Source organism: Cygnus atratus, chromosome 17 (assembly GCF_013377495.2).
Source record: "Cygnus atratus isolate AKBS03 ecotype Queensland, Australia chromosome 17, CAtr_DNAZoo_HiC_assembly, whole genome shotgun sequence".
Classification (NCBI taxonomy): domain Eukaryota; kingdom Metazoa; phylum Chordata; class Aves; order Anseriformes; family Anatidae; genus Cygnus; species Cygnus atratus.
In genome coordinates this window covers 12,265,110-12,284,820 of record NC_066378.1, presented here as the reverse complement: position 1 = coordinate 12,284,820, position 19,711 = coordinate 12,265,110, and the positions used below count along the sequence as shown (strand labels likewise).

At 55.1% G+C, this 19,711-nt stretch overlaps 1 protein-coding gene across 1 annotated transcript; it reads right to left on the bottom strand.

The window, feature by feature from the left end:
- Positions 1–514: 514 nt before the first annotated feature.
- ABCB9 (ATP binding cassette subfamily B member 9) lies at positions 515–14,537 on the bottom strand. The gene is made up of 12 exons (XM_035564990.2): positions 14,472–14,537; positions 12,404–13,087; positions 11,906–12,020; positions 11,374–11,504; positions 9,809–10,014; positions 9,056–9,253; positions 7,331–7,459; positions 6,181–6,369; positions 5,421–5,594; positions 3,901–4,060; positions 3,304–3,440; positions 515–2,265 (listed from the first exon to the last, which is right to left on the bottom strand). The coding sequence occupies exons 2-12, from the start codon at positions 13,008–13,010 to the stop codon at positions 1,927–1,929; spliced, it is 2,385 nt and encodes a 794-aa protein (XP_035420883.1). The 5' UTR covers positions 13,011–13,087; positions 14,472–14,537; the 3' UTR covers positions 515–1,926.
- Positions 14,538–19,711: the final 5,174 nt, after the last annotated feature.

Below are 19,711 nucleotides of genomic sequence, written 5' to 3'. Positions count from 1 at the left end.
CCTCTTCACACCCACAGTGAATATTGTCATCAGGCAGGAACATACTGGCCATTTACTGAAACGGTGAGGAGGAATGATTTCAGTGAGCTTTTGCAGCGTGACAGAGGTTTCCCAAGTGGAGGAAGGTAAGACAAAGAGAGCTCTCTTCCTTCCGAGGCACAGATTTGCATCCTATCATGAAAGCAAGCAGCTGAAGACTCCAGCCACAAAGCCCTGTGCTTTGAGAACGGGTCAGACTGCCTGTCCTTTTGTGTGAGACTGACTACCAGATGGGATCCCGGATGAAAACAAGTTCTTAAACAGGCTATACCTAGTGCTACGGTTCACGGTCATTATCAGATGCTGAAGGCATTTACATACCTCATTCTCTGTAGGTTTCTTGTTATTCCCCATGAGGGAACCAGAACATGTGTGGTATGCAGATGTATCCATCCATCATCCCAGATGAACATTACCTTGAAAACCCAGATGTTCTGAATGCAAAGAACACCCCCCACTAGACTGGCTCAACGTTGAGTGGCAGAGGTAGTATTTTATTTTTTTTTTTGAGCATCCCTCCTCAAGGACACTAAAGAGTTTGTAAAACATCACTGAACGAAAACAAAACAGTGCCAACAACAAAACTGCAAAACTGCCAAAAAGTAAAACACAGCAGCATTCAAATATTGAAAAACATGAGAGCTAAAGTGCTTGAGATCATTTCTTAACTATGCACAGTCTGAGTCAATCTTTCCCACATAAAAGCCAGTGCTATTTTTCAATAGCATCTGCCTGGCTGCATAGGTTTCTTCACCAATCTATGGCAGCATAACACTACTAAGCCAGAGTCATCACACAAAAGGACTAGGAGCAACATCTTTCTTTCCCTCTTACTAAAAGTTAATAAATAGTACTCAAAGAAACACATTTCACAGTTCAGGCAGCGGAAGTTTGACTTCCAGGAAAGTGACTGTACGGATTTCCCATGCAGTGAAATCACTTGCATTGCCTGAAGCTGAACAAAGCTTTGGTGGGTTTTATAAAGTGCTGTCTTTTAGTATTTTATGCCTGTCTTTAGTAGTGTTTTTTCAAACCAGCACCGGGGTTGTGAGTTTAAAAAAATACTGAAATAACAGACTGAATTTCAGTGGACACTGGAGCCAGACAGACATTGTACAGTGCACACAAATATAATAATTAAAAAAATCCCTAACCCAATTATGGTAAAACTCTTCGTCCTTAAAAAGAAAACCAAACACCCACCAAGCACCAAGAGTAAATCTGAAAGCAACACCTGCCTCCTGGTCCCCTGGCTCATTCCAGGAAGGATGATTACTACATGAAACAAGCTCAGCAGCAATGGTTGTGAGCCTGAGCCTGCAGGCACTCAGTGCAAAACTCTCCCAGCATTCAGCCCCATGGAAGCGATCCCATTTTCACCGAAGCCGAAGGGAGCTCCCTACAGACTTCAGCAGACTTTGGACTGACCCCATAGATTGACAGCAGGAGCAGGACCTTGTTTTACAGTCGCTGCTTTTCTACCCAGCCAAGAAAGCCACCCCCTGAAATTCCTGGAGGGGTTTTCAACCTTCCCCTCCATGCATGCATTTAACATCCAGTACAGTTAATAGCAGTTACACATGCATATCAATGGGAGAAAAGTCCCAGTCGAGAGGAATTACTGGTAGTAAGAAAAGAAACCCGGTAGAAATGCTGAGAATTGCTAAAGACCCAACTCCCCAATCGGTTTCCCTGTTTAACCAGCAGGCGTCCGCCCACCGGGCTGTACTGCAGGAAGCTCTATAAGTGTGTGGTTTTGTGTGCACAGGTGCGTGGCGCACGCGGGACGGGCGAGCGGGCAGCGTTGTGCGGCGTGCCGGCCTGTCAGCAAGCTGCCTTCTGCCTCGGCATCCCAGCAAGCGTCTCGAGCGCCGGCCCTCGCCGCTCTCACTTGTGAGCTGTGTTGTTATAATCGTCCTGTGCCGCGGCCGGGAGGGAATGGTCTATCCTGAACTCTTCCTCCAGCCCGCTGGGTGCCTTCGCTGAATCTCCCCGGGCTTCGGGTTGGTGGCCGCCCGTGCCGCCCGCCTCGAGCCCCAGGATCTGTCTCTGCACCAGCTTGGAATAAAGACCTCCTTCTTCCATCAGCTCCTTGTGCGAGCCCTGCTGCACCACATGGCCCTTGTCCAGCACAATGATGTTGTGTGCCTTCTCCACAGTGCTCAGCCTGTGAGCTATGACGAGCACTGTGTGGTTCTGCAAGTCGCCGTAAATCGCCTGCTGAATCTGCATGGGAGGAAAAGCTATTAGTGCACGAGCATCGCTGGCACCGCTTTGGGAGGGGAGAAGAGCAGCTTTGTGGCTCTGTGTTAAGAAATCTCTGGGCAGGAGGTTTGCTCTCCTCTGGCTACGCAGAGGACATGAGAGCAGGACTCCCTGTAGCACTACCAGCACCGGCATATCCATCCTGGCTCTCACTGCCTAGCCACAAATCCTCTCAGTCCAGCCAGCTCACAGATGCAGTATGCATCCATCCACTGCCAGGAAAGGGCTATGGTGGTTAAATGACAGGTCTGCTCTTGCAAGCTGGGCTCTTGTTAGAGCTGGGATGCAAATAAAGGCCACGCAGTGTTGGCACAGACTGCGGGAAGCTGATACCTGGGAAATGCGGCTGCTCAGAGAGGTGGGGCTGTTTCCTGGGAGGATAACAAGGCAAACCAAGAGAGCTGTTTTCCAGCCAAGAGACAGACAAAGGCACTAAGATCTGAAGGCAGGCAGATGGCCACCGGGCACACATCGAATTGACACCCCCAGCTATCCAAAACCAGCCCCAGGATGGCATCAGATACCACGGGTGATGCTGAGGGCAGTGCCCAGGCCTCAGCCCATGAGCTGCCCCACAGGATCAGACTGCTCCACACCGTGGGCCGGCAGTGCTCATCCTCCAGCACCAGGAGACCCACCCTCACACCAGCATTTTGACCTAGCTTTTCCTTGTGAGGATGAACCAGGCAGGCCAAACTCTGCTGCTGGTAGAGCCGTTTGGTTGTCACATCCCAGCCAGATAAACCACGGCACGGCTCACAGAGAGCTCAGGGCCTTTCCTGCAGGTATGGCTGGTTCGGTGCCTCAGCTGGGATTTCAGCTCGGGTAGTCCTACCCTGCCTACTGCAGAACCATTTTTAGAGTCTTCCTCTGTGTCTTGTGCTAAAAGGCCGCACGGTGTTGCTGTATGCCAGCTAACACTTTGCACGCTTCAGCGACTGGCAGGGATCCCGACCTGACTGGGCCTGGCAGGCCCTGACACCCGGGTCGCCCACTCACCGCGTGTTCGCTCTCTGCGTCCAGCGCGCTTGTGGCTTCGTCCAGGATTAGGATGGGGGGGGTTCGGATCAAGGCCCTGGCAATAGCCACTCTCTGCTTCTGGCCACCCGACAGCTGAGCTCCTTTTTCGCCTGCCTCTGTTGGATCAAGAGAGAGAAGAAAGGGGCAAAATAAAAAATGAAGAGCTGCCACCAAGTTCAGCGCCTAGCCAACAGCACCAGGATGGTGGCATGCTTTGAAGCAAAGACCAGGTAAATGCTACAGCTCCTGCTCACTTAGCAGAGCAGTTTAAATGTATTAAACAACCACAAGGTTGCAGCCCTTCCCTCCAGCAGCAAGTTCTCCAAGTCCCAGGGTGTGAGGGACTGATGCTCATGGAAACAACCAAAGGAGGAAGTCCCCGAGCCTGGGAGATCATCCAGGTCCCAGCTTCCCTCTTGCCCTGACCCATGTGGCCGCGTTGCTGCTGTCTGCCCCTAGAAGATGGGCTCTGGAAGCTTTGAAACCGAGGCAGCAGTGAGAAGCTGCACCCTCTCTGCCTTCTCATGTTTCCCTAAGCACAAAACAGCATCAGTGCAAACGGAGGGATGTCAGTACCTGTGTGGTAGCCGTCCTGTAGCTCCGTGATGAAGGCATGTGCGTTAGCCTTCTGGGCAGCCTGAACAACCGACTCGAAGGAGGCCGAAGCTAAGCCGTAGGAAATATTATCAGCAATGGAGCGAGCAAACAGCACTGGCTCTTGGCTCACCAAGGAGATCTGCAGAGAGAAAGGGAAGAGCAGGCGGTTGGAGCCGGAGATGCAACGTCTGACATCTCAGATCATCAGCATTTGTTCCTGCCAGGTAAGGACTCGAGTGGGCAGAGCCCCGCCATTAAACTGAGACACAGAAATGCCTCAACGTGAGCTTCCAGCAACGCTGGTACTGACAGGGTGCTGGGAGGCTGTTGCATAGGAAAGAAAACGCATGCAGTGCTGGTATGTTGGCACCTGGGATGGGTACCCCCTGTCCAGGACCCTGCTGTGGTTTTGCTCCAGGCCCATCATTCCCAGCACTGTCTGCTCTTCCCAGTATGGGAAACCAGTTGCTGGGACGAGGCAAGCTGGACAGACCTTCTCCCAAAGTCTTCCTAATTTCCCGTTCAAGGCTAGTTGTCACAAATGGGCCCTGTGAATAAGCCCTCCTGCGTCTTTTAATCCAAAATTAGGAAGTTCTGGACATAGCTGATGCAATTCCTTAATTGCTTAGCAACGGTCTCCCTGCCCTACTGTACAGCCATCGCTGCTCACTCTCAAATTCAGCCTTTGTTAAACAGTCTATATTGAAATAAATTGAACCCTCCAAATTATTGCTCAGAACAGGACGTGAAGAGAGCCAGCAGGACACGGTCATATTTTAATTGCCTTCTCCCCATGCTCCTAACACCACACCAGGCCTGCTAAGCTGAAAGACTTGCTTGTCTTTTAGTTTTCACTCAGTACAGGCAGGGAATGTAAATTAGTCACACTGACTTTGGCTTTCCAGCCTGCTTCTGATCAATTGTTTTCAGGTTTTCCTGCTGACTCGCGAGGCCATTCACTCTGAGGGCAAACAAAGCCGGCAGTTACTTGCAGAGGAGATGGAGACTGATCTGTGCTGACACGCAGACAAGAGCCAAGGGGCCCAAACCCCTCTGCTGGGCAAAGCACCCAGCCCCTCCACTACTCCCGCTGCTGCTGGCATCTCGAGCAGTTTAAATCCCAAAATCTCATCTGAGAATTACTTTAAGATCTTAAGGTAGAACATGCTGGAGGACTGTAAAACACTTTTTCCAAACTCAGCTTAGACTGTAATTAATCAAACAATGAAAACTGTATTTCTAATGGGTTGGCCAAACAAATACAAAACAAAACATGTTGCTTGTTCTGGTTTTGGAAGACTTCCCCCTGCCACAAACCGATCACCTCCCCTTTCCCTTCTGCCCCCACAAATTATCTAAATTTGTTTCCTGGACCACCTCCAGCTTTCCAGACATTTTGGAGGTTGCCAGCTCGAATCCACAGCCACATGCAACACTGCCATCCATCCCCTCCGACCACGGCAGGCGCTAGCTAGAATACACATAGCAGTCGCTCGTACCACTGAGTGCAGGTACTTGTGATCGTACATGTTAATGGGATGCCCGTCGAGCAGCACCTGCCCTTCTTGCAGAGGGTAGAAGTTCTCCAGGATGTTGACGCAGGAGCTCTTCCCACTGCCTGATGGGCCCACCAGCGCCGTCACTTTGCCGGGGTGCAGGGTGAAGGACACGTCCTGCAACATGGATGGGAGACTGTGGTCAGGTGCTGGCCTTCACCGGGGTCCTGGGGCAGTGTGCAGGGGGTTTAGCCAAATTGTGGCCCCCCCACCTTGATGGCGAGCTGCTTCAGCCATCTCGCCTGCAAAAGACTAGCCGTTTGCTCCTCCTCCCAGCTCCCTTCCTCCGAGGAAGCAAGAAGCCTGCAAACTCGCTTTGAATTTGCCTGCTTGCGTGGCAGGACCTCCAAAAACTGCACTGCTTTGCTGTCTCGCCCTGCCCTGTGACCCCAGCCCCTCTCTCACATGGAAGCAGCCTGAGACAACCTGGCACAAAGCCCTGTACCATGCTGACGTGTTCAATGTCTGAGCTGGGAACAAGGGTTTTATTAATAAAACTCTTTCCCTGTAAGGAAAGCCAGCCCTAGACACCCACTGTTCATTATGATCTGTTTGCCAGCATGCCACTGAGCCTGCCTTTGTGCATCTCCAGAAGGGCAGCTGACCTTCCCTGTGGGCTGGGGATCAGTCATTGTCGTGACAAAAGAATATCGTGATAGGAATATCCTCCCAATGGGGAGCTCTCCGCACTGGTGGGGCTCACCTGGAGGACCTGCGTGGCGGAGCGAGTGCGGTAGGAAAACGACACGTTTCTGAACTCCACCTTCCCATCCACGTGGTCTGGGGCCAGCGACCCGTCGTTCACCATCGTTGGCTTGCGATCGATGAACTCGAACACCTTCTCAGCAGCTCCCACTCCTTGCATCAGGCCACTGTAGACAGAGCCCACAGACTGGAAGGGAAGAGGCAACGATGAAATCCTCTCACGGGATGGAAACAGCAATCACGGCCACTCGTAAGGAGAGCGGTCAAAGCGTTTCCAAATCTACCGTCTGACGTTAACTGAAGGCAGACAGAGAAAGAAAGCTCTTACCCCCACCCAAGGTATATTTCTCTCTGGAATAACGCCCCATCACGCTGGCCCTTCTCGCTGTTAAACCCAGAATTGCTGAACAGCCTGTAGTGCAACTGCCCCTCCCATCGGAGGAAAAAAACCCCAAACCATAAGAAACACACACCAAAACCACAGCCTGAAAACACCACCAGAGCCTGCAGTTATCAGCGCAGATGGTGAGAGCTGGGCGAGCTGTCTCCGGCTCTGCTCTGTCACTGAAGCACCGCTGAAACCAAGCTTGGCTGCGAGGAAACCTGGACTTGCTAATTTCTGCCTCAATTAGCCAAACTGACACCTTGGCAAGGGGGAAGCAGCCCTGGGTGGGCTCCACCATCCCACCCACAATCCCAGCTTGCTAACGCGCTGCCAACGCAGCAGCTTGCAGCCTGTTCCAGGGAAGTCGTTTTTTTTTTTTTTTTAATAATGTAATTAAGCTCTTAATGAACCCTGAAATTTAACAGGCAGCCGCACAATCTCTGCATCCTTCATACCAGGAAACGTGCTTGGGAGACAGCCAGGACTCTCCTGTTCAGCGGGGCCAGCCCAAACCTTTTGGTGCTGATTGCCTTATTGGTGCTGAGCTCCTTTGGGTGCTTTCAGGAGTCAAGGCATTAGCAGAGGCCTTATTCAAGGGGCCATAATGGGATGGGAGCGGGGAGCAGAGGACACACAGGTGGGCAAAGCCACCCGTGTGGTAGGGTAGGCAACACCAGGTCTAGTCCTGCAACTGCAGAGACTGGGAACGTCTGGAAGACAAACATCACCTTGATACGGGGTGTCCCAGAAGGGTCAGGCTCACCTCCATGCAGTCTCCCAAGACAAACTCATAAATGATGAAGGATATCAGGTTTCCGCTTGTCATTTGCCCAGAGATCACGAGGTGCCCGCCGTAGTAAAGGATGCTGACCTGGACCACCAGGAGGGTCAGCTGAAAGCAAGCAAACACCCCCAAATCAGCAAGGATGACCGACGTTTTGGTGTCGCTGCAGTTACCCACACAACAGCCCACAGTTCAGGAGCTGACATTTATTCTTTGAGCCCCAAACCAAGCATCCTTGACACTGCATGGCTGACAGCAGTGAGGATGGATACGAAAAGGGAAAAACAACTCGGGTAGCTGGGATGGGATCTTTCAACACAACAGGAGTCCAGAAGGGCAACAGCCAAGGAGGGAGAATTTATCTGAAATAACAGTGCCTCATTGATGTCTCTTGGACTAACATCCTCAAGGATAATAATCCACGCTCGAATTATCCAAGACATGCAGTCACCTCGCCACTAAAATAAACTGTTATATGACTGTGACACATTTTAATTTAGAGCACCAAACCAAGCCAAGAGTTAATGCACAAAATCCCTGCATATACAAGTCCCTGCAGCACAACCTCAGCTCTCGCTTGAGATCAGTGTGTGGGGGTGCCACCTACTCCGCAGAGACAGCTCAGCCCTGATGTGACAGATAACAGCCCCGTGCCTTTAGTCAGCCTGTTTCTTTCCACGCAATGCCCAGTGCTCTGCACAACGTTTGCCACGCAGGCTGCTACAGGGTTACATGAACGTCCAGAGCCTTCCCAGGATCACAGGCGGTGGGAAGGGCTGCTGGCTATAAAGTCATGCAGAGGAAGATACTGGGAAGAAGTTCCTTTTCTCTCCGCCAAGATCTGACCTGAAGATCCCCAGTTTCCTCTGAGAAAGGCTCCGCTAGGGCTGTGCTAAATCTGTCAGCTTCTTTTTATGTGAGCCCCACAGGAGCAGTTTTGATGGTTTTGGACTCGTTTGACTCAGCGGGATCCGTTCTGACCCAGTTCTTGCCGCTGGCTTCACCTGGATGTGCAGGAACAATTCTAGAAATGCTCTGCTTTTGCTTCCAGCCTTGGGAACCCGCAAGCCTCCCACAGCTGTACGAGGGCGTCATACCTCAAAAAACCTTTCAGCAGCATCCCTGAACGCGTGTGGGTAAGGGCAGCCCGACGCGAGGGCTTTGCGCTGCCTTAGCAGCCAGTGCAGAAGCCCTGGACCATCTGGTCCCAAGCAATGAAAAAAACACTTTGAAAAAAAAATAAAACACAACAAAACAAAAAAATCAGCAGCCTCCCCTCGCCACTGCCCCCACACAGAAGATCTCTGTTTCTGAGCAGAGTCTCAACCAACGCAGAGGCTGCTTCCCGGCTGGAGCAGCCGGAGATGAGCTGGCACAGGCATGCAATGCAGCAGCCCGAAAACACGGGGTTTTCCACGACCTTGAGCAGTTATCAGTGATATTTTTATTTACAAGAGAAAGCAGACTGTTCACCGGCATGATGCAATGCTGCCCTAAGGGGGAACGGAACATATTTTTGATGAGTTCAAAAAAAAAAAAATAATAAAAAAATATCAAGAGACGGTGGTTTACTGGCAGCAGACACCAAGGCTGGGCTCATCCCAAAAAGCTCCCTGAGAGCGTGGAGCAGCACGGACATCACACCACGTGTGGTTTGTCACCTGAAGTGATGTCCCCCGCCCATCCCTAGTGCTGGTCACCTACCCCGCTGGACCACACGTAGTAGGTGTAAGCCAGGGCCTCGCGCTTGTTCAGTTTGTACACCTGCTGCAGCTTCTGCCAGTACACGTTGGCCTCTGCCTCCTCGTTTGCAAAGCTGCGGACGGTCTTCATGGCAGAGATGGTCTCCTCAGCAGTGTTGTTGGCCTTGGCCAGGGCATTCTGCACGTCCTTGGAGAGTTTCTGCAGGGAGAAGAAGCAGAGGGAGCTCAGCACACACCCGGCTGCCTGTGGCACCTCTCTCAGGCTCAGGAGAAGGCACGGTGACATTTTCCAAGGCCATGGACTGAGCCAAGGCTGAGCACTGGGACGTATCCCCCACCTTGGGACAGCGGGAGAATGTGGTGCAGGACTCGCATGGGCCACAGGCCGTGGCATGAACCACGGGGGACAGCCCCTGGCATAGAAAGGTAGCTTGGGCTAGGTTTAACCCTCCGCCCGAGTTACTCCAAAGGGAGAGGAGAGGACAGACAGCATGTATACGAGCAGGCACATATGGAACATCTCGTGGCCAAGCTACCTCTCCCGTCAGCTCCCGAGCACAAAGATAACAGCCAAGCCTATGCTCATCTGCCCATGCAGGTGCAATGCTGCCTTCCTGCCCCCACTGCGGGCAACAAAACACCCAAATATCAATCCCTCCAGCTCCAAGGCCGCCCACAACCCCCACAACAGCTTCCCAAGGGGACCAGCCCAGCATTGTGGCACACGACAGCCACAGCAGCCCCTCCTGCCTACCTTGTAGTACTTGCCGTAGACGTCGGACACCAGCATGATGATGGGGAAGCCCATGAAGGTGACGAGCGAGAGCTTCCACGAGAGGCTGAACATGAAGAAGATCACCCCCGTGGCCTTCACGACGTTGCGCAGGAAGATGTTGATGTTCTGGGAGACCAGGTCGCTCACGATGGTCGTGTCCGACGTCAGGCGGGAGATGACGTCCCCTGCAGGAACGAGGGGTTGGGGAAGGGAGAGGGGGGACACGTCACCATGGCAGGTCGCTGCCTGGCCGTGTCCCGTGTCCCATGTCCCATGATGGGACCACACACAGCGGTCCTGGCAGATGGAGCTCCTCATCCAGCCCAGGGCCTGGCTGGGGGGCAGCCGAGCAGCATGGATGGGGATCCACAGCAGTGGATGTGAAGCAAAGCAGAGGAGCTCAGACTGCTGGATGCACAAGGGACATGAAATGCATCCAAAAGCACAAACTACATCCTCGTGTCACTCGGGACATCTGCAGAACAAAGGGAACTGCCTCCGCACTATACCCTGGAGGGCACCCCGTGGGCACGCAGGCTGCCACGTGGGTGCATCGTGGGTGTTCACTGGGCTGAACACCCCTCCGGAGCTGTCACCCCAGCCCCCAGCTCGTTTCTGAATGATGCCAGGAGCCCTCCACGAGCCTGCCAGGGACTGCTGGCACCTTTCCCTGCTGTCCTCGCAGGACCAGAAGCACTCCTGGCACAGCATGCCCCGCAGAGCACGAGGCAGCTTTGGGTTTAGCTGTGTGTCCTGCAGCCTGGAGGAAGCCCAAGTGACCTGGAGGATGTGGGTGCGGTGACTAAAGACAGAGCTCCTGCAGTGGAGATGAACATTAAGAGCCAGCAAACACCACCCTGCATTTCTAAGCACTTGGCCTGTCTTCGAGTGCAGCCAGGGCTGAATCCCCATACTAAGCAACTGCTAGTCCAGGGTTACTGGATCCCACTTCCAATAACATCTCCAGTGTCCTCAGCTACCAGGGCAGCTTGCAGCGATTGCTAAATACAGCGGTAACCTCAAAACTAAAAATATCGCCGGGAAGAAATTAAGTGTGGGAAAAGTTGCAGCCGACTGGGACCACGCCAGAATGACACAGCCGGGGACAGGACTGAGTGGCAAGCTGGGAAAGCCACAAGCAAGCACAGCAAGCTTTACACGCCCGAGGTTTCCAGTGCCTGGAGCAGAGATGGAGGGCAGCTATCAGTGGGAAGGGAGGTGCAGGAAGGGGAAAGGAGGTGTTTTGGGGATGAGATGGCCAGAGATGAATGTGTCAGCCCCGGGGTTGCTGGATGTCAGGTTGGTCAGTGGCAGAGTGACATCCTCAAGGTGCTGTGCAATCCTGACCCCATGGCAGGGAGGTACCCAAAAGGTTAAAAAAAATAAAAATAGAGCTTTCTATCCCCATTTCTAAACACGAGCATTTGGGTGCCACCTCCAGCTACTGACAGCTAATGCCAGGAGGGCAAACCAAAGGGAAAAAATACCGTAGGCTAGGACAGGATGGAGGGACTAGAGCAAACCCAGGGGAAAGGGGAACCCACCTGTGCGATTCTCATCAAAGAAACTCATCTCTTGGGACACCAGCGACCTGAAGAGGCAGTTGCGGAGGCGGATGTTCAGCCTTGCAAATATGAGCGTAAAAACGCCGCCCCGGATACCTGCGGCAAATGAGCTAATTGCAGATAAGAAACGTTATAGACCAGTGGACACGAAACCCACTCCTCAGCAACACAAACACACCAATGCCCACGCCAAGGGCTTGGGCAATGCTGTGCCGGTACTGTTTTCCACCCCGGGAAGTGATGGTTTTACCAGCCCATGCCTCCACGGGGTGCTACCAGAAGGGGACACTGGTCCTAACCCCAGTAATGACACCCGTCAGGATGGGACACGGTGCTGCCAGGACAGCCTTCCCTGGGGGGCCCGTCCCCTGTGCCTGCTCCTGCTCCCCCACCGTGGGCAGACGGATGAGGAGGGCTATGCGATGGCCTCCCCACTACCACCACGGCCTCGCAGCGCCGCGAAGCGCCGAGAAGCCAAAATGCATCCCTGGGCTCCAGCCCCCGCGATTACCTTCCTATGGCGAGCAGTGACATGACCAGCACCGCCGTGGAGAAGCGGTCCATGCTCTTCTGCACCACGATGCCGTCGATGGCCAGCCCTGTGTAGTAGGGCAGGAAGGTCTCTCCTGCACAGAACCACAGGACAAGAGGTTATAGACCCACCACACACAGGAACAGCACGGAACCTGTAATCCCAACCACGAAGGCCCTTGGACAACCCCATCCCCACCATGGAGATACTCCTACCTCACACAAGATGGAGGCACGGTACCTCACATGAGGTGTACCAGGAGGCACAGCCCCTAATAGCGCACAGAGATGTCCCATTTCCCATTGCATTTTACCCTCCACTGTACATTTTGCCCCATTTAATTCTTCCCCCAGCCCATTTAGGAGGTGCCACCCATCTCAGGAGCAAGCCCAGGGTGCCGCTGAGCCCCATGCATGGCTCCTTCCCTCCCGACGAGGGGCAGAGCACCCCACGGCCCCCTCCAGCCCCTTCGCTCACCCAGCGCCGCCACGAGGAGGAAGAAGGAGGCGATGCCCAGGAAGAAGGCGTCCGGCTTGGTGTACGACAGCAGCTTGTGGATGGTGGGACCCGCCGCCTCCTCCCGCTTGTCCCGCGGGGCGTCGCAGCTCTCCTCCGCCTCGGTGCGGGACTCGGAGCTGGGCCCCAGCGCCTCGCGGGAGGACGTCACGCAGGCCAGCAGCTGCCACAGCCCAAAGGTGGCTGCCAACGCCACGTAGGTCCAGGCAAAGAGCCCCCAGAACCAGGGATCCTTGATGGTCCTGCGCACCTCCGAGTAGAGCAGCAGCTTCACCATCATGTAGATGCCCATGAGGAGGCAGACGATGGCGATGAAGGTCCGTGAGGCCCTGAGGCGCCGTGGGCCATAGGCCGTGTTGGTGGCGACCCCGATGGCGGCCCCCAGCAGCACGCAGCTGCGGTAGAGGCAGCCCCCCCAGATGTCCAGCAGCGAGTTGAAGATGTTGAAGTGCCGCAGGTCCTGCAGGATGTCCCGGCCGCCCCGGCCGTGGGCGTAGAGCAGCGTGGTGACCGCCACATCGGCCCCGCTCAGCGCCAGCGTGCTGGCCACCGCCTTCCAGGCACGCATCCTCCCGGCCGGGCTGGGAGCCACCGAGGCGGTGGGGGGACGGTCCTAGTGCAGGGAGGACATGGCCACGGTGTCCTCTGCGTGGGGTGAGAAGAAAGGGATGGGGTTGGTGTTTGCCACCGGGAGGTGGTGGGGAAAGGGGAGCAGGTTGCAAGTGCCTGTGGGGGAAGCCGCGGCAGCCACCGAGCATCCTGATCCCAAACACCGCTCTCTGTTCCTTCTTCCCCCCTCTTCCCCTCTATACACACTCTGAGATATTTCATGGAACTGGAAGCCCAAATGAAGACAAATTCCCCCTCCCAGATGTCTCCATCCATCCTGAATCCTGAGCCTGAAACCTCCCCTTGCATCTCGGTGGGAAACTTCATCCTCTCTTACTGTGAAGGCTTCAGGCCCACCCCGAGGTCCCAGCTGAATGATGCTGGGACACGGGCACAGGACCACAGGTCCAGGACATCTGTGCAGCCCTCATGCCCTGCGCTACGGAGCCGTGTGGTTACTGAACCCAGACATTTGGAATCTGAGGGTCCCTCCCTGCTTTTCCTGGGATGAAGCTGAAATCAAGCACTTGATCAAAACCCTACTGAAACCTTATCAAAGCATAAGGGAGAGCAGCTCTGCTTTGCAACAGCTTCTCCTCTTAGAAAACCAACAAAAAAAACCGCATTATCTTCAAAAAAATGCATTATCAATGATGTCTTGAGGTCCCTTCCAACCCCTACAGTTCTGTGATTACAGCTCCAGCAGCCACGGCACCCTCCCAAATAACCATTTGGGGCAACCCTCTGAACGTGCTACATAAAATTCAGAGACATGCAATAAAAAAAATCACGAGGGAAAACTACAAAGCAGCTGGAAACCCACACCCACATCCCACGGGAGAGGGAGGCTCCGAGGCGGGACACCGCCCTTGCCGCCACGCGTGGCTCCGACCCCACGCAGGGATGCTTGGGGCCGGCTCCGAAGTGACGTAAAAAGCGGTAAAAAAAAATAAAAATAAAAATAAAAAAGCGGGACTTCCTTCCTGCCCACCTGCGCCATGCCCAGAGGTGCTGCGCTTCAGGACGAGGCAGCGTGACCGATCCACGCGAAAGCCGCCCCGTGGAGCAAGGAAGGGCCGTACAAAGTCCCCTCGCGATGCGTGGGCACCGGGGCGTTGCGGGGTCCACGGAGAGCCCTCCGGGCTCTCCGTGGACCCCGCAACGCCCCGGTGCCCGTGGATGGGGCCTTGCCCCATCCCAGCCCCCAGCATCCCCCCACCCCACCTACCCACGCAACCCACGCAGGCAGCTTTTCCCCGCGCCGCACCCCCCTCTTCCCACCAACCACCACCTCCGCCCATCCCTCCGTGCTCCGGCCATTCCGCAAAACCCCCCAAAACCAGCGCGGAGCCCCAAAAACCCTCCCAAATTCCGCCCCCCACCCCCCCCCAACGCAGCGCGCCCCCGCCCCGCTCCCTACCTGCGGCGGCTCCGGCGCCGGCGCGCCCGCTGCGGGAGAAGGTCGCGGGTGGGCGGGGCTTATCCCAACAAGCCACGCCCACCTCCCCCTTAGCCACGCCCACTCGCTGCGGCGCTTTCCCGCCGGCGCCACCGTGCGCCGGGAACGGGGGTGACCAAAGCGGGGGGGGGGTGGGGGGGGCACCGGTGTCGCCCTCCAGCGTCACCCCACCGGTGTCCCCCAGCCCCGCACCGCCTTGGCCAGGGCAGCCTCAGGGTCCCCCCCCCGCACCCTGTAAAATTTCACAGAATTTATTTTATTTGGGTAGGAAATAAGAGAGAAAAGATGAAAGGGCCCAAAACCAGGCTTGGTGGGGTTTTAAATTGACCCCAAATACAAGGAAACGTCAAATCCGGCTTGATGGGGTTTTAAGTTAACCCCTAATAATTAACCCCTGCTACAAGGAGTGCTGTGAGGGGTCTGTTTTCAAGAAATCCGGCTTATAAATGTTTTTGTCTTCGAGCCGGGACAAGCTCGTGCCATCCAGAGGGCTGCCAGCGCTCGGCCTCTTCCCCGCTCAGCACCCAGGTGGGTGACAAGTGACAGCCGGGTGGCCTGGGTCACCTGTGGTCAGGGGTCCCAGCGCTGGACTTCAACAGGGTCTGCAACCCCGGCAGTGTGGGATCTGCGGGAGTCCCGGAGTTCACCCCACGTCTGGGGAGAACAGAAGGAAGAAGTCAGTTTCCTCTGCCTGGACAACCAAAAAAAAAATGAAAAGCTCACGTTTCGTTGTCGATTTTAATTCTGCTAACGAGCGCTTACAACTAAACAGCTCGCTTCAAGCCATCCCCACGGCCACAGGGATGCAGCCAGACCTGGCGTGGCTCTTCCCGGGTCGGGCTGCCGGCGGGGAGGGCAGATCTAAGCCGTAGGAAGCAGACTGCAACCTGGCGAACGCCGTCTCCTTTCTGGTCCTTTCCCCCTCTGCACCCAGATCGCCCCCCAGGCCTCAGTGCAATGACTCCCGTGTTCCAGGTGGAGGCTCCTGGCACTACCGAGCCCCCTGCTGCCCCCAGACGAGGATGGTGCCACTTCTCTGTGCCGTAGGGATGGTCCAAACCCGGACCAGGAAGGGACGGAGCAGAGCCCCTTGTCTGAACCTTCGCCTTCCTCGCTCCCCAAGACAGAGCAGGTGAGTCCGTGCCCTGGGCTCCCCCACAGCTGGGAACAGTTCGCTCTGCTGGCCCCAGCCCCGCAGGACCCCCAGAAAAGCCCCAGAGGCTAACTGGTTTTCTTCCCCCCGGCCATGCTCTGCTCAGGCGGCAGGACTGTCTCGATTTGGAAGGACACAAACTGGCCCTTCTTCAGCTTCTTCAGGGGAGAGGCGCCGTTGCTCCCGAACACGTTGTCTTCCACTTTGAATGCAAGAGAGGGCAGGCCCCGGCTTTTCCTCTTCATGCTCTTGCGCTCCCGCTTGTAGGCTGTGGTCATGTTGGCGATCACCTGTAAAGCAGATGGCTCGGGTTGGGCCTTGAGGCCGCTTAAAAATCAGCTCAGCCCTGCTGCAGCTCTGCTGGCAAAAGCTGTAGCGGCAGCGGCAGCGCTGCTGGCGGCACCTCGAGGCACGGGAGGGACCAAACGAGGTCTCTCCACCTCATCTCATCACCCCCAAACTCGCAGAACTCATGCTAAGAAATGACGATTTGTGGCTGTGCACAGAGTTCTCCATCGGTAGAGGGCAGAATGGGATCTAGGCTGGAGCTTCGGAGAGCTCTGAGCACCTCCTGTCAACCACAGCTCCTGCTCCTGCCCTGCTCCTGCCCTGTTTGCAGGTGGTACCAGCGACCCAGACACCAGACGGGGCAGGAAACCTCAGTGTGTCCTTGTCTAGCATTTTTTGGCACACAGATCTCCCAGCACTTTCCAAAAGACACTGAGGCAACTTTTTGAGGCAGGAAACCTTCATGGGAGAGAGCCCACAAGCAAGGGACTCCTGCGGGGTGGCATTTCTGGACAGGCAGGGGGCTCAGCTGCAAGACTTACAATTTCTTTCACGGCGTTCTGCTGCTCCTGAACGGCGGCTGTGAACGGCGGGAGGCCGTCTGCCTTGCTGGAGCTCACGCCCTGCTCCTTAGAGTCCTTGACAAAATCCACCTGCAAGGCACAGACACATGGGCGTTACCCCGTCACCGCGCCGGCAGCAAACCTCCTGCACAACTCCGCTCTGCCGAGAAGTTACCTCGGAGGACAGGCAGACGTATCTGTTGAACATGAGGTAGAAGGGGGTGTACTTCGTGGCGGAGTTGACCGAGGTGCGGAAATTGAACAGCACGGGGTCGAGGTGGGCGTCCCACTCGCCGGGCTTCTCGCTCACCACGCTGCAGATGGAGGATCTGAGCAGCTCGGCGCTGCGGTCGTCCAGGCTCGCGCAGTCGGCGGGGTCTGCAGGGGTGAGGATCTGTGAGATGTTCCAGCGCTCGCACAAATGCCGGCTGACCTGCAAAGGTCACCGCAGCAGTGAGCGGCCCCCCCCCCGGCACGAGACACGGCCGTGCCACGTGGCTGCAGGGGAGGGGACTCACAGCGCTGCTTGTAGCAAAAAACAGACTGGAGCAGAAACACTCCCAGAAGCCTGAGGTACTACAGGAGAGGGAGAAAGGTGTTGCTGGGCATGGCAAGCTCCCTGGAGAAGTCGTGGCCTGACCGAGTATTTTGCAACAACCTTTGTTACTGCGCTTGAGGCTTCTCACAGCACTGGCAAACTGGGTTAATCCCAGCGCAGGGCAGAAAGCTTACGGGCATCATCCCACAGGGCTCTTCCTTCCGAGCAGAGAGGCTGCAGTGCGGCTGCAGGGCTTGCACCACCTAACTGCGGCCTCAGATCCCTACAGCGTGAAAGCTGTGGAAAGCACCTACTGCTCAGGCAACGGGGCTGGGAGGTGGCAGCACCAGCTCCTTGCACCCCGTGCGTGGCGTGCTGCGGCTCTGCCAGTTGGACCTGCTGTCCAAAAAAAAGCTTGAGATCACGTTGCTCTTCCCTGAACCACCCAGCGTGTGACCTACCTCCTCGCAGAAGTCCCAGCTCTGACTGGCGTAAATGTTCTTGGACGCTCCGAACCTGAAGAAGAAGAGGACGCACAATTGGTTTTACTCCACAGGTCACAGGGCAGAGCAGCTGATCCTCACAGGAAATAGGGTACAAAAGGGACAGAGGGTCCCCAGTGGGGAGAGGCAGGCGTGACCTCGCCTTGCCAAGAGCAGAGAGAGCTCTGCTGGCCGTATCTGTTCCAAAACAGCCAAGCCCGTTTGTTCAGGAATGATAAGGCAGCAGCAGAAGCAAGCAAAGTTTCTTGCTCTGAATGCAGCCTCTGCTGGCTCCACGCATTTTCCACGAGGTACCGTGGTGAGAGGCACCACAGGAGTGCAAAACAAACACCTCCTGGAAGGGATCAGGGTACAGTTTCGAGCTTCTGCAGGGAACTGGGGCACAAACTCTCCTGACCTTGGAGCTACACAGAGAATCACTTCTGCCTCTTTCTCCCTTCCCCTGCTAACAGGAGGACACCAAGCTGCTCCCAAGCACTTTGTAAAGAGCAACTGCGAGGCACTGCATGACCTCTCCTGCGGGAGAGAGGGCGTGCTTTTGTGGGGAACCATCTTGTGGACACGGATTTTATCTGCAACACTTCCCAGCGTGCCCCACCTCACTGCAGAGGCGCAGTGTAACTAACAAGAGAAGAGCCCACCTGTAAAAAATTGTAGCTAGGGCTTTAGCCACTGACAAGGGATCTTTCTTCTGCAGAGGAACAGCCTCAATCCACTTAGTGAAATAGTCGGTCACAAGGAGGACATGTGTATTGCTCTGGCTTGTCTCAGGAAAAGGTCCTGCATAAACAAGCACCAAGAAAAATCAACGTGATGCCATACCATCGCCCAAATGAGGAAGGTAAAAACCGAACCCAGCAAAACGATCGCTGCGACAAGGCGAACAACCCCGATTCTGTTTGGCACTGCCATTTAGACAGTACAACTCTGTGACCTTTGTCATCAAAAATCCACCCACCACAGCCTCAATCCTGAGAAGTAATGCACACCCACAACTCCCATTGTGTGTCGAGTGGGAACCGTGCCAGTCACTGGATCAGGTTGCACCTCGGTAAGCTGCTACGGCCTCCGTGACACCTCCTCACCGCAGAGCTAGGTGGCTTTCACTCACGTGTGGCCCTAAGTCTGCCACGCTTCCTGATGGCTGGCGCGGAAGCCTTGAAGAGCCTGTTTGACAGCCGCAAACACTCACCGTGAACATCTAATCCCAGCACTTCCCAGGGAGATTCCACTTTAACAGGTCTGGCTTTCCGCGATACGTTCTTGTTGTGCTCCGCGTTCTGGCACGTTTCGCACATTTTGATCTGGAAAAGGAAAAATTCGTATCAAAGGACTATAAAATAGGCTCACAATTTCTGTCAGATTCAGACTGAACAGGTTATGGATGGGTAGGAGGGGCAGTAACTGTGAGCAGCTTCCTTCTACCCTATAAAAATAATGGGACAAAAGAGAAAGAGGACAAAAGACAACAGGCTGACACAGCTCACCTCTGACAAAACTCACCCAGACAGCTTTTGCAGACACAATAACCAACTTTCTGAATATGATCTATAGCAAAGACATTTCTCACCCCACTTTGGAGCAAATATTTACTGTATTTTAAACTTCTTCTACTGGCTAGAAAAACTGTCAGCCCCAAGGTGCTGGAGGGGCATGGGCTCTTGGATCATGCAACGTAACTGCGGTTCTCCAAAGCAGGCCGTGCCACAGAGCCCTGCTGCAGGGGACTTTCAGCAATACTCCGGGCGAGGCACAGCAGCCCGGAGGAGCTGACAGAAACAACAAGCACCTCTCATTGCAATAGTTTAGCGACCTGAGGAGCTCTGGCAGGAATCCATCCTGCTCAAAGCCAATCCCAGTTCCCATGCTGGCCAAAAGTGCCCTGCATGAGGATGCCTACCTGTGTAGGCTTTCTCAGGCTCAGGGGAAAGACACCCAATTTATCCAGCTGTCTCAGGCTGTTCCAGCAGTTTCACCTAGCAGGTGGCTTCAAAGCAAGAGCACCAGAACTGAAACCACCCCTGCATTAGGGCTCCTCCAGCTGCTCTCTGGGGTCTCCTGCCTGAACGCCTTGGGAAACGCTGGTGGTGCCGCACTCACCCAGTCCACCACATCCTTCACGATGCCCAGCCAGTAGTACCGGCTCTGGATGCGGT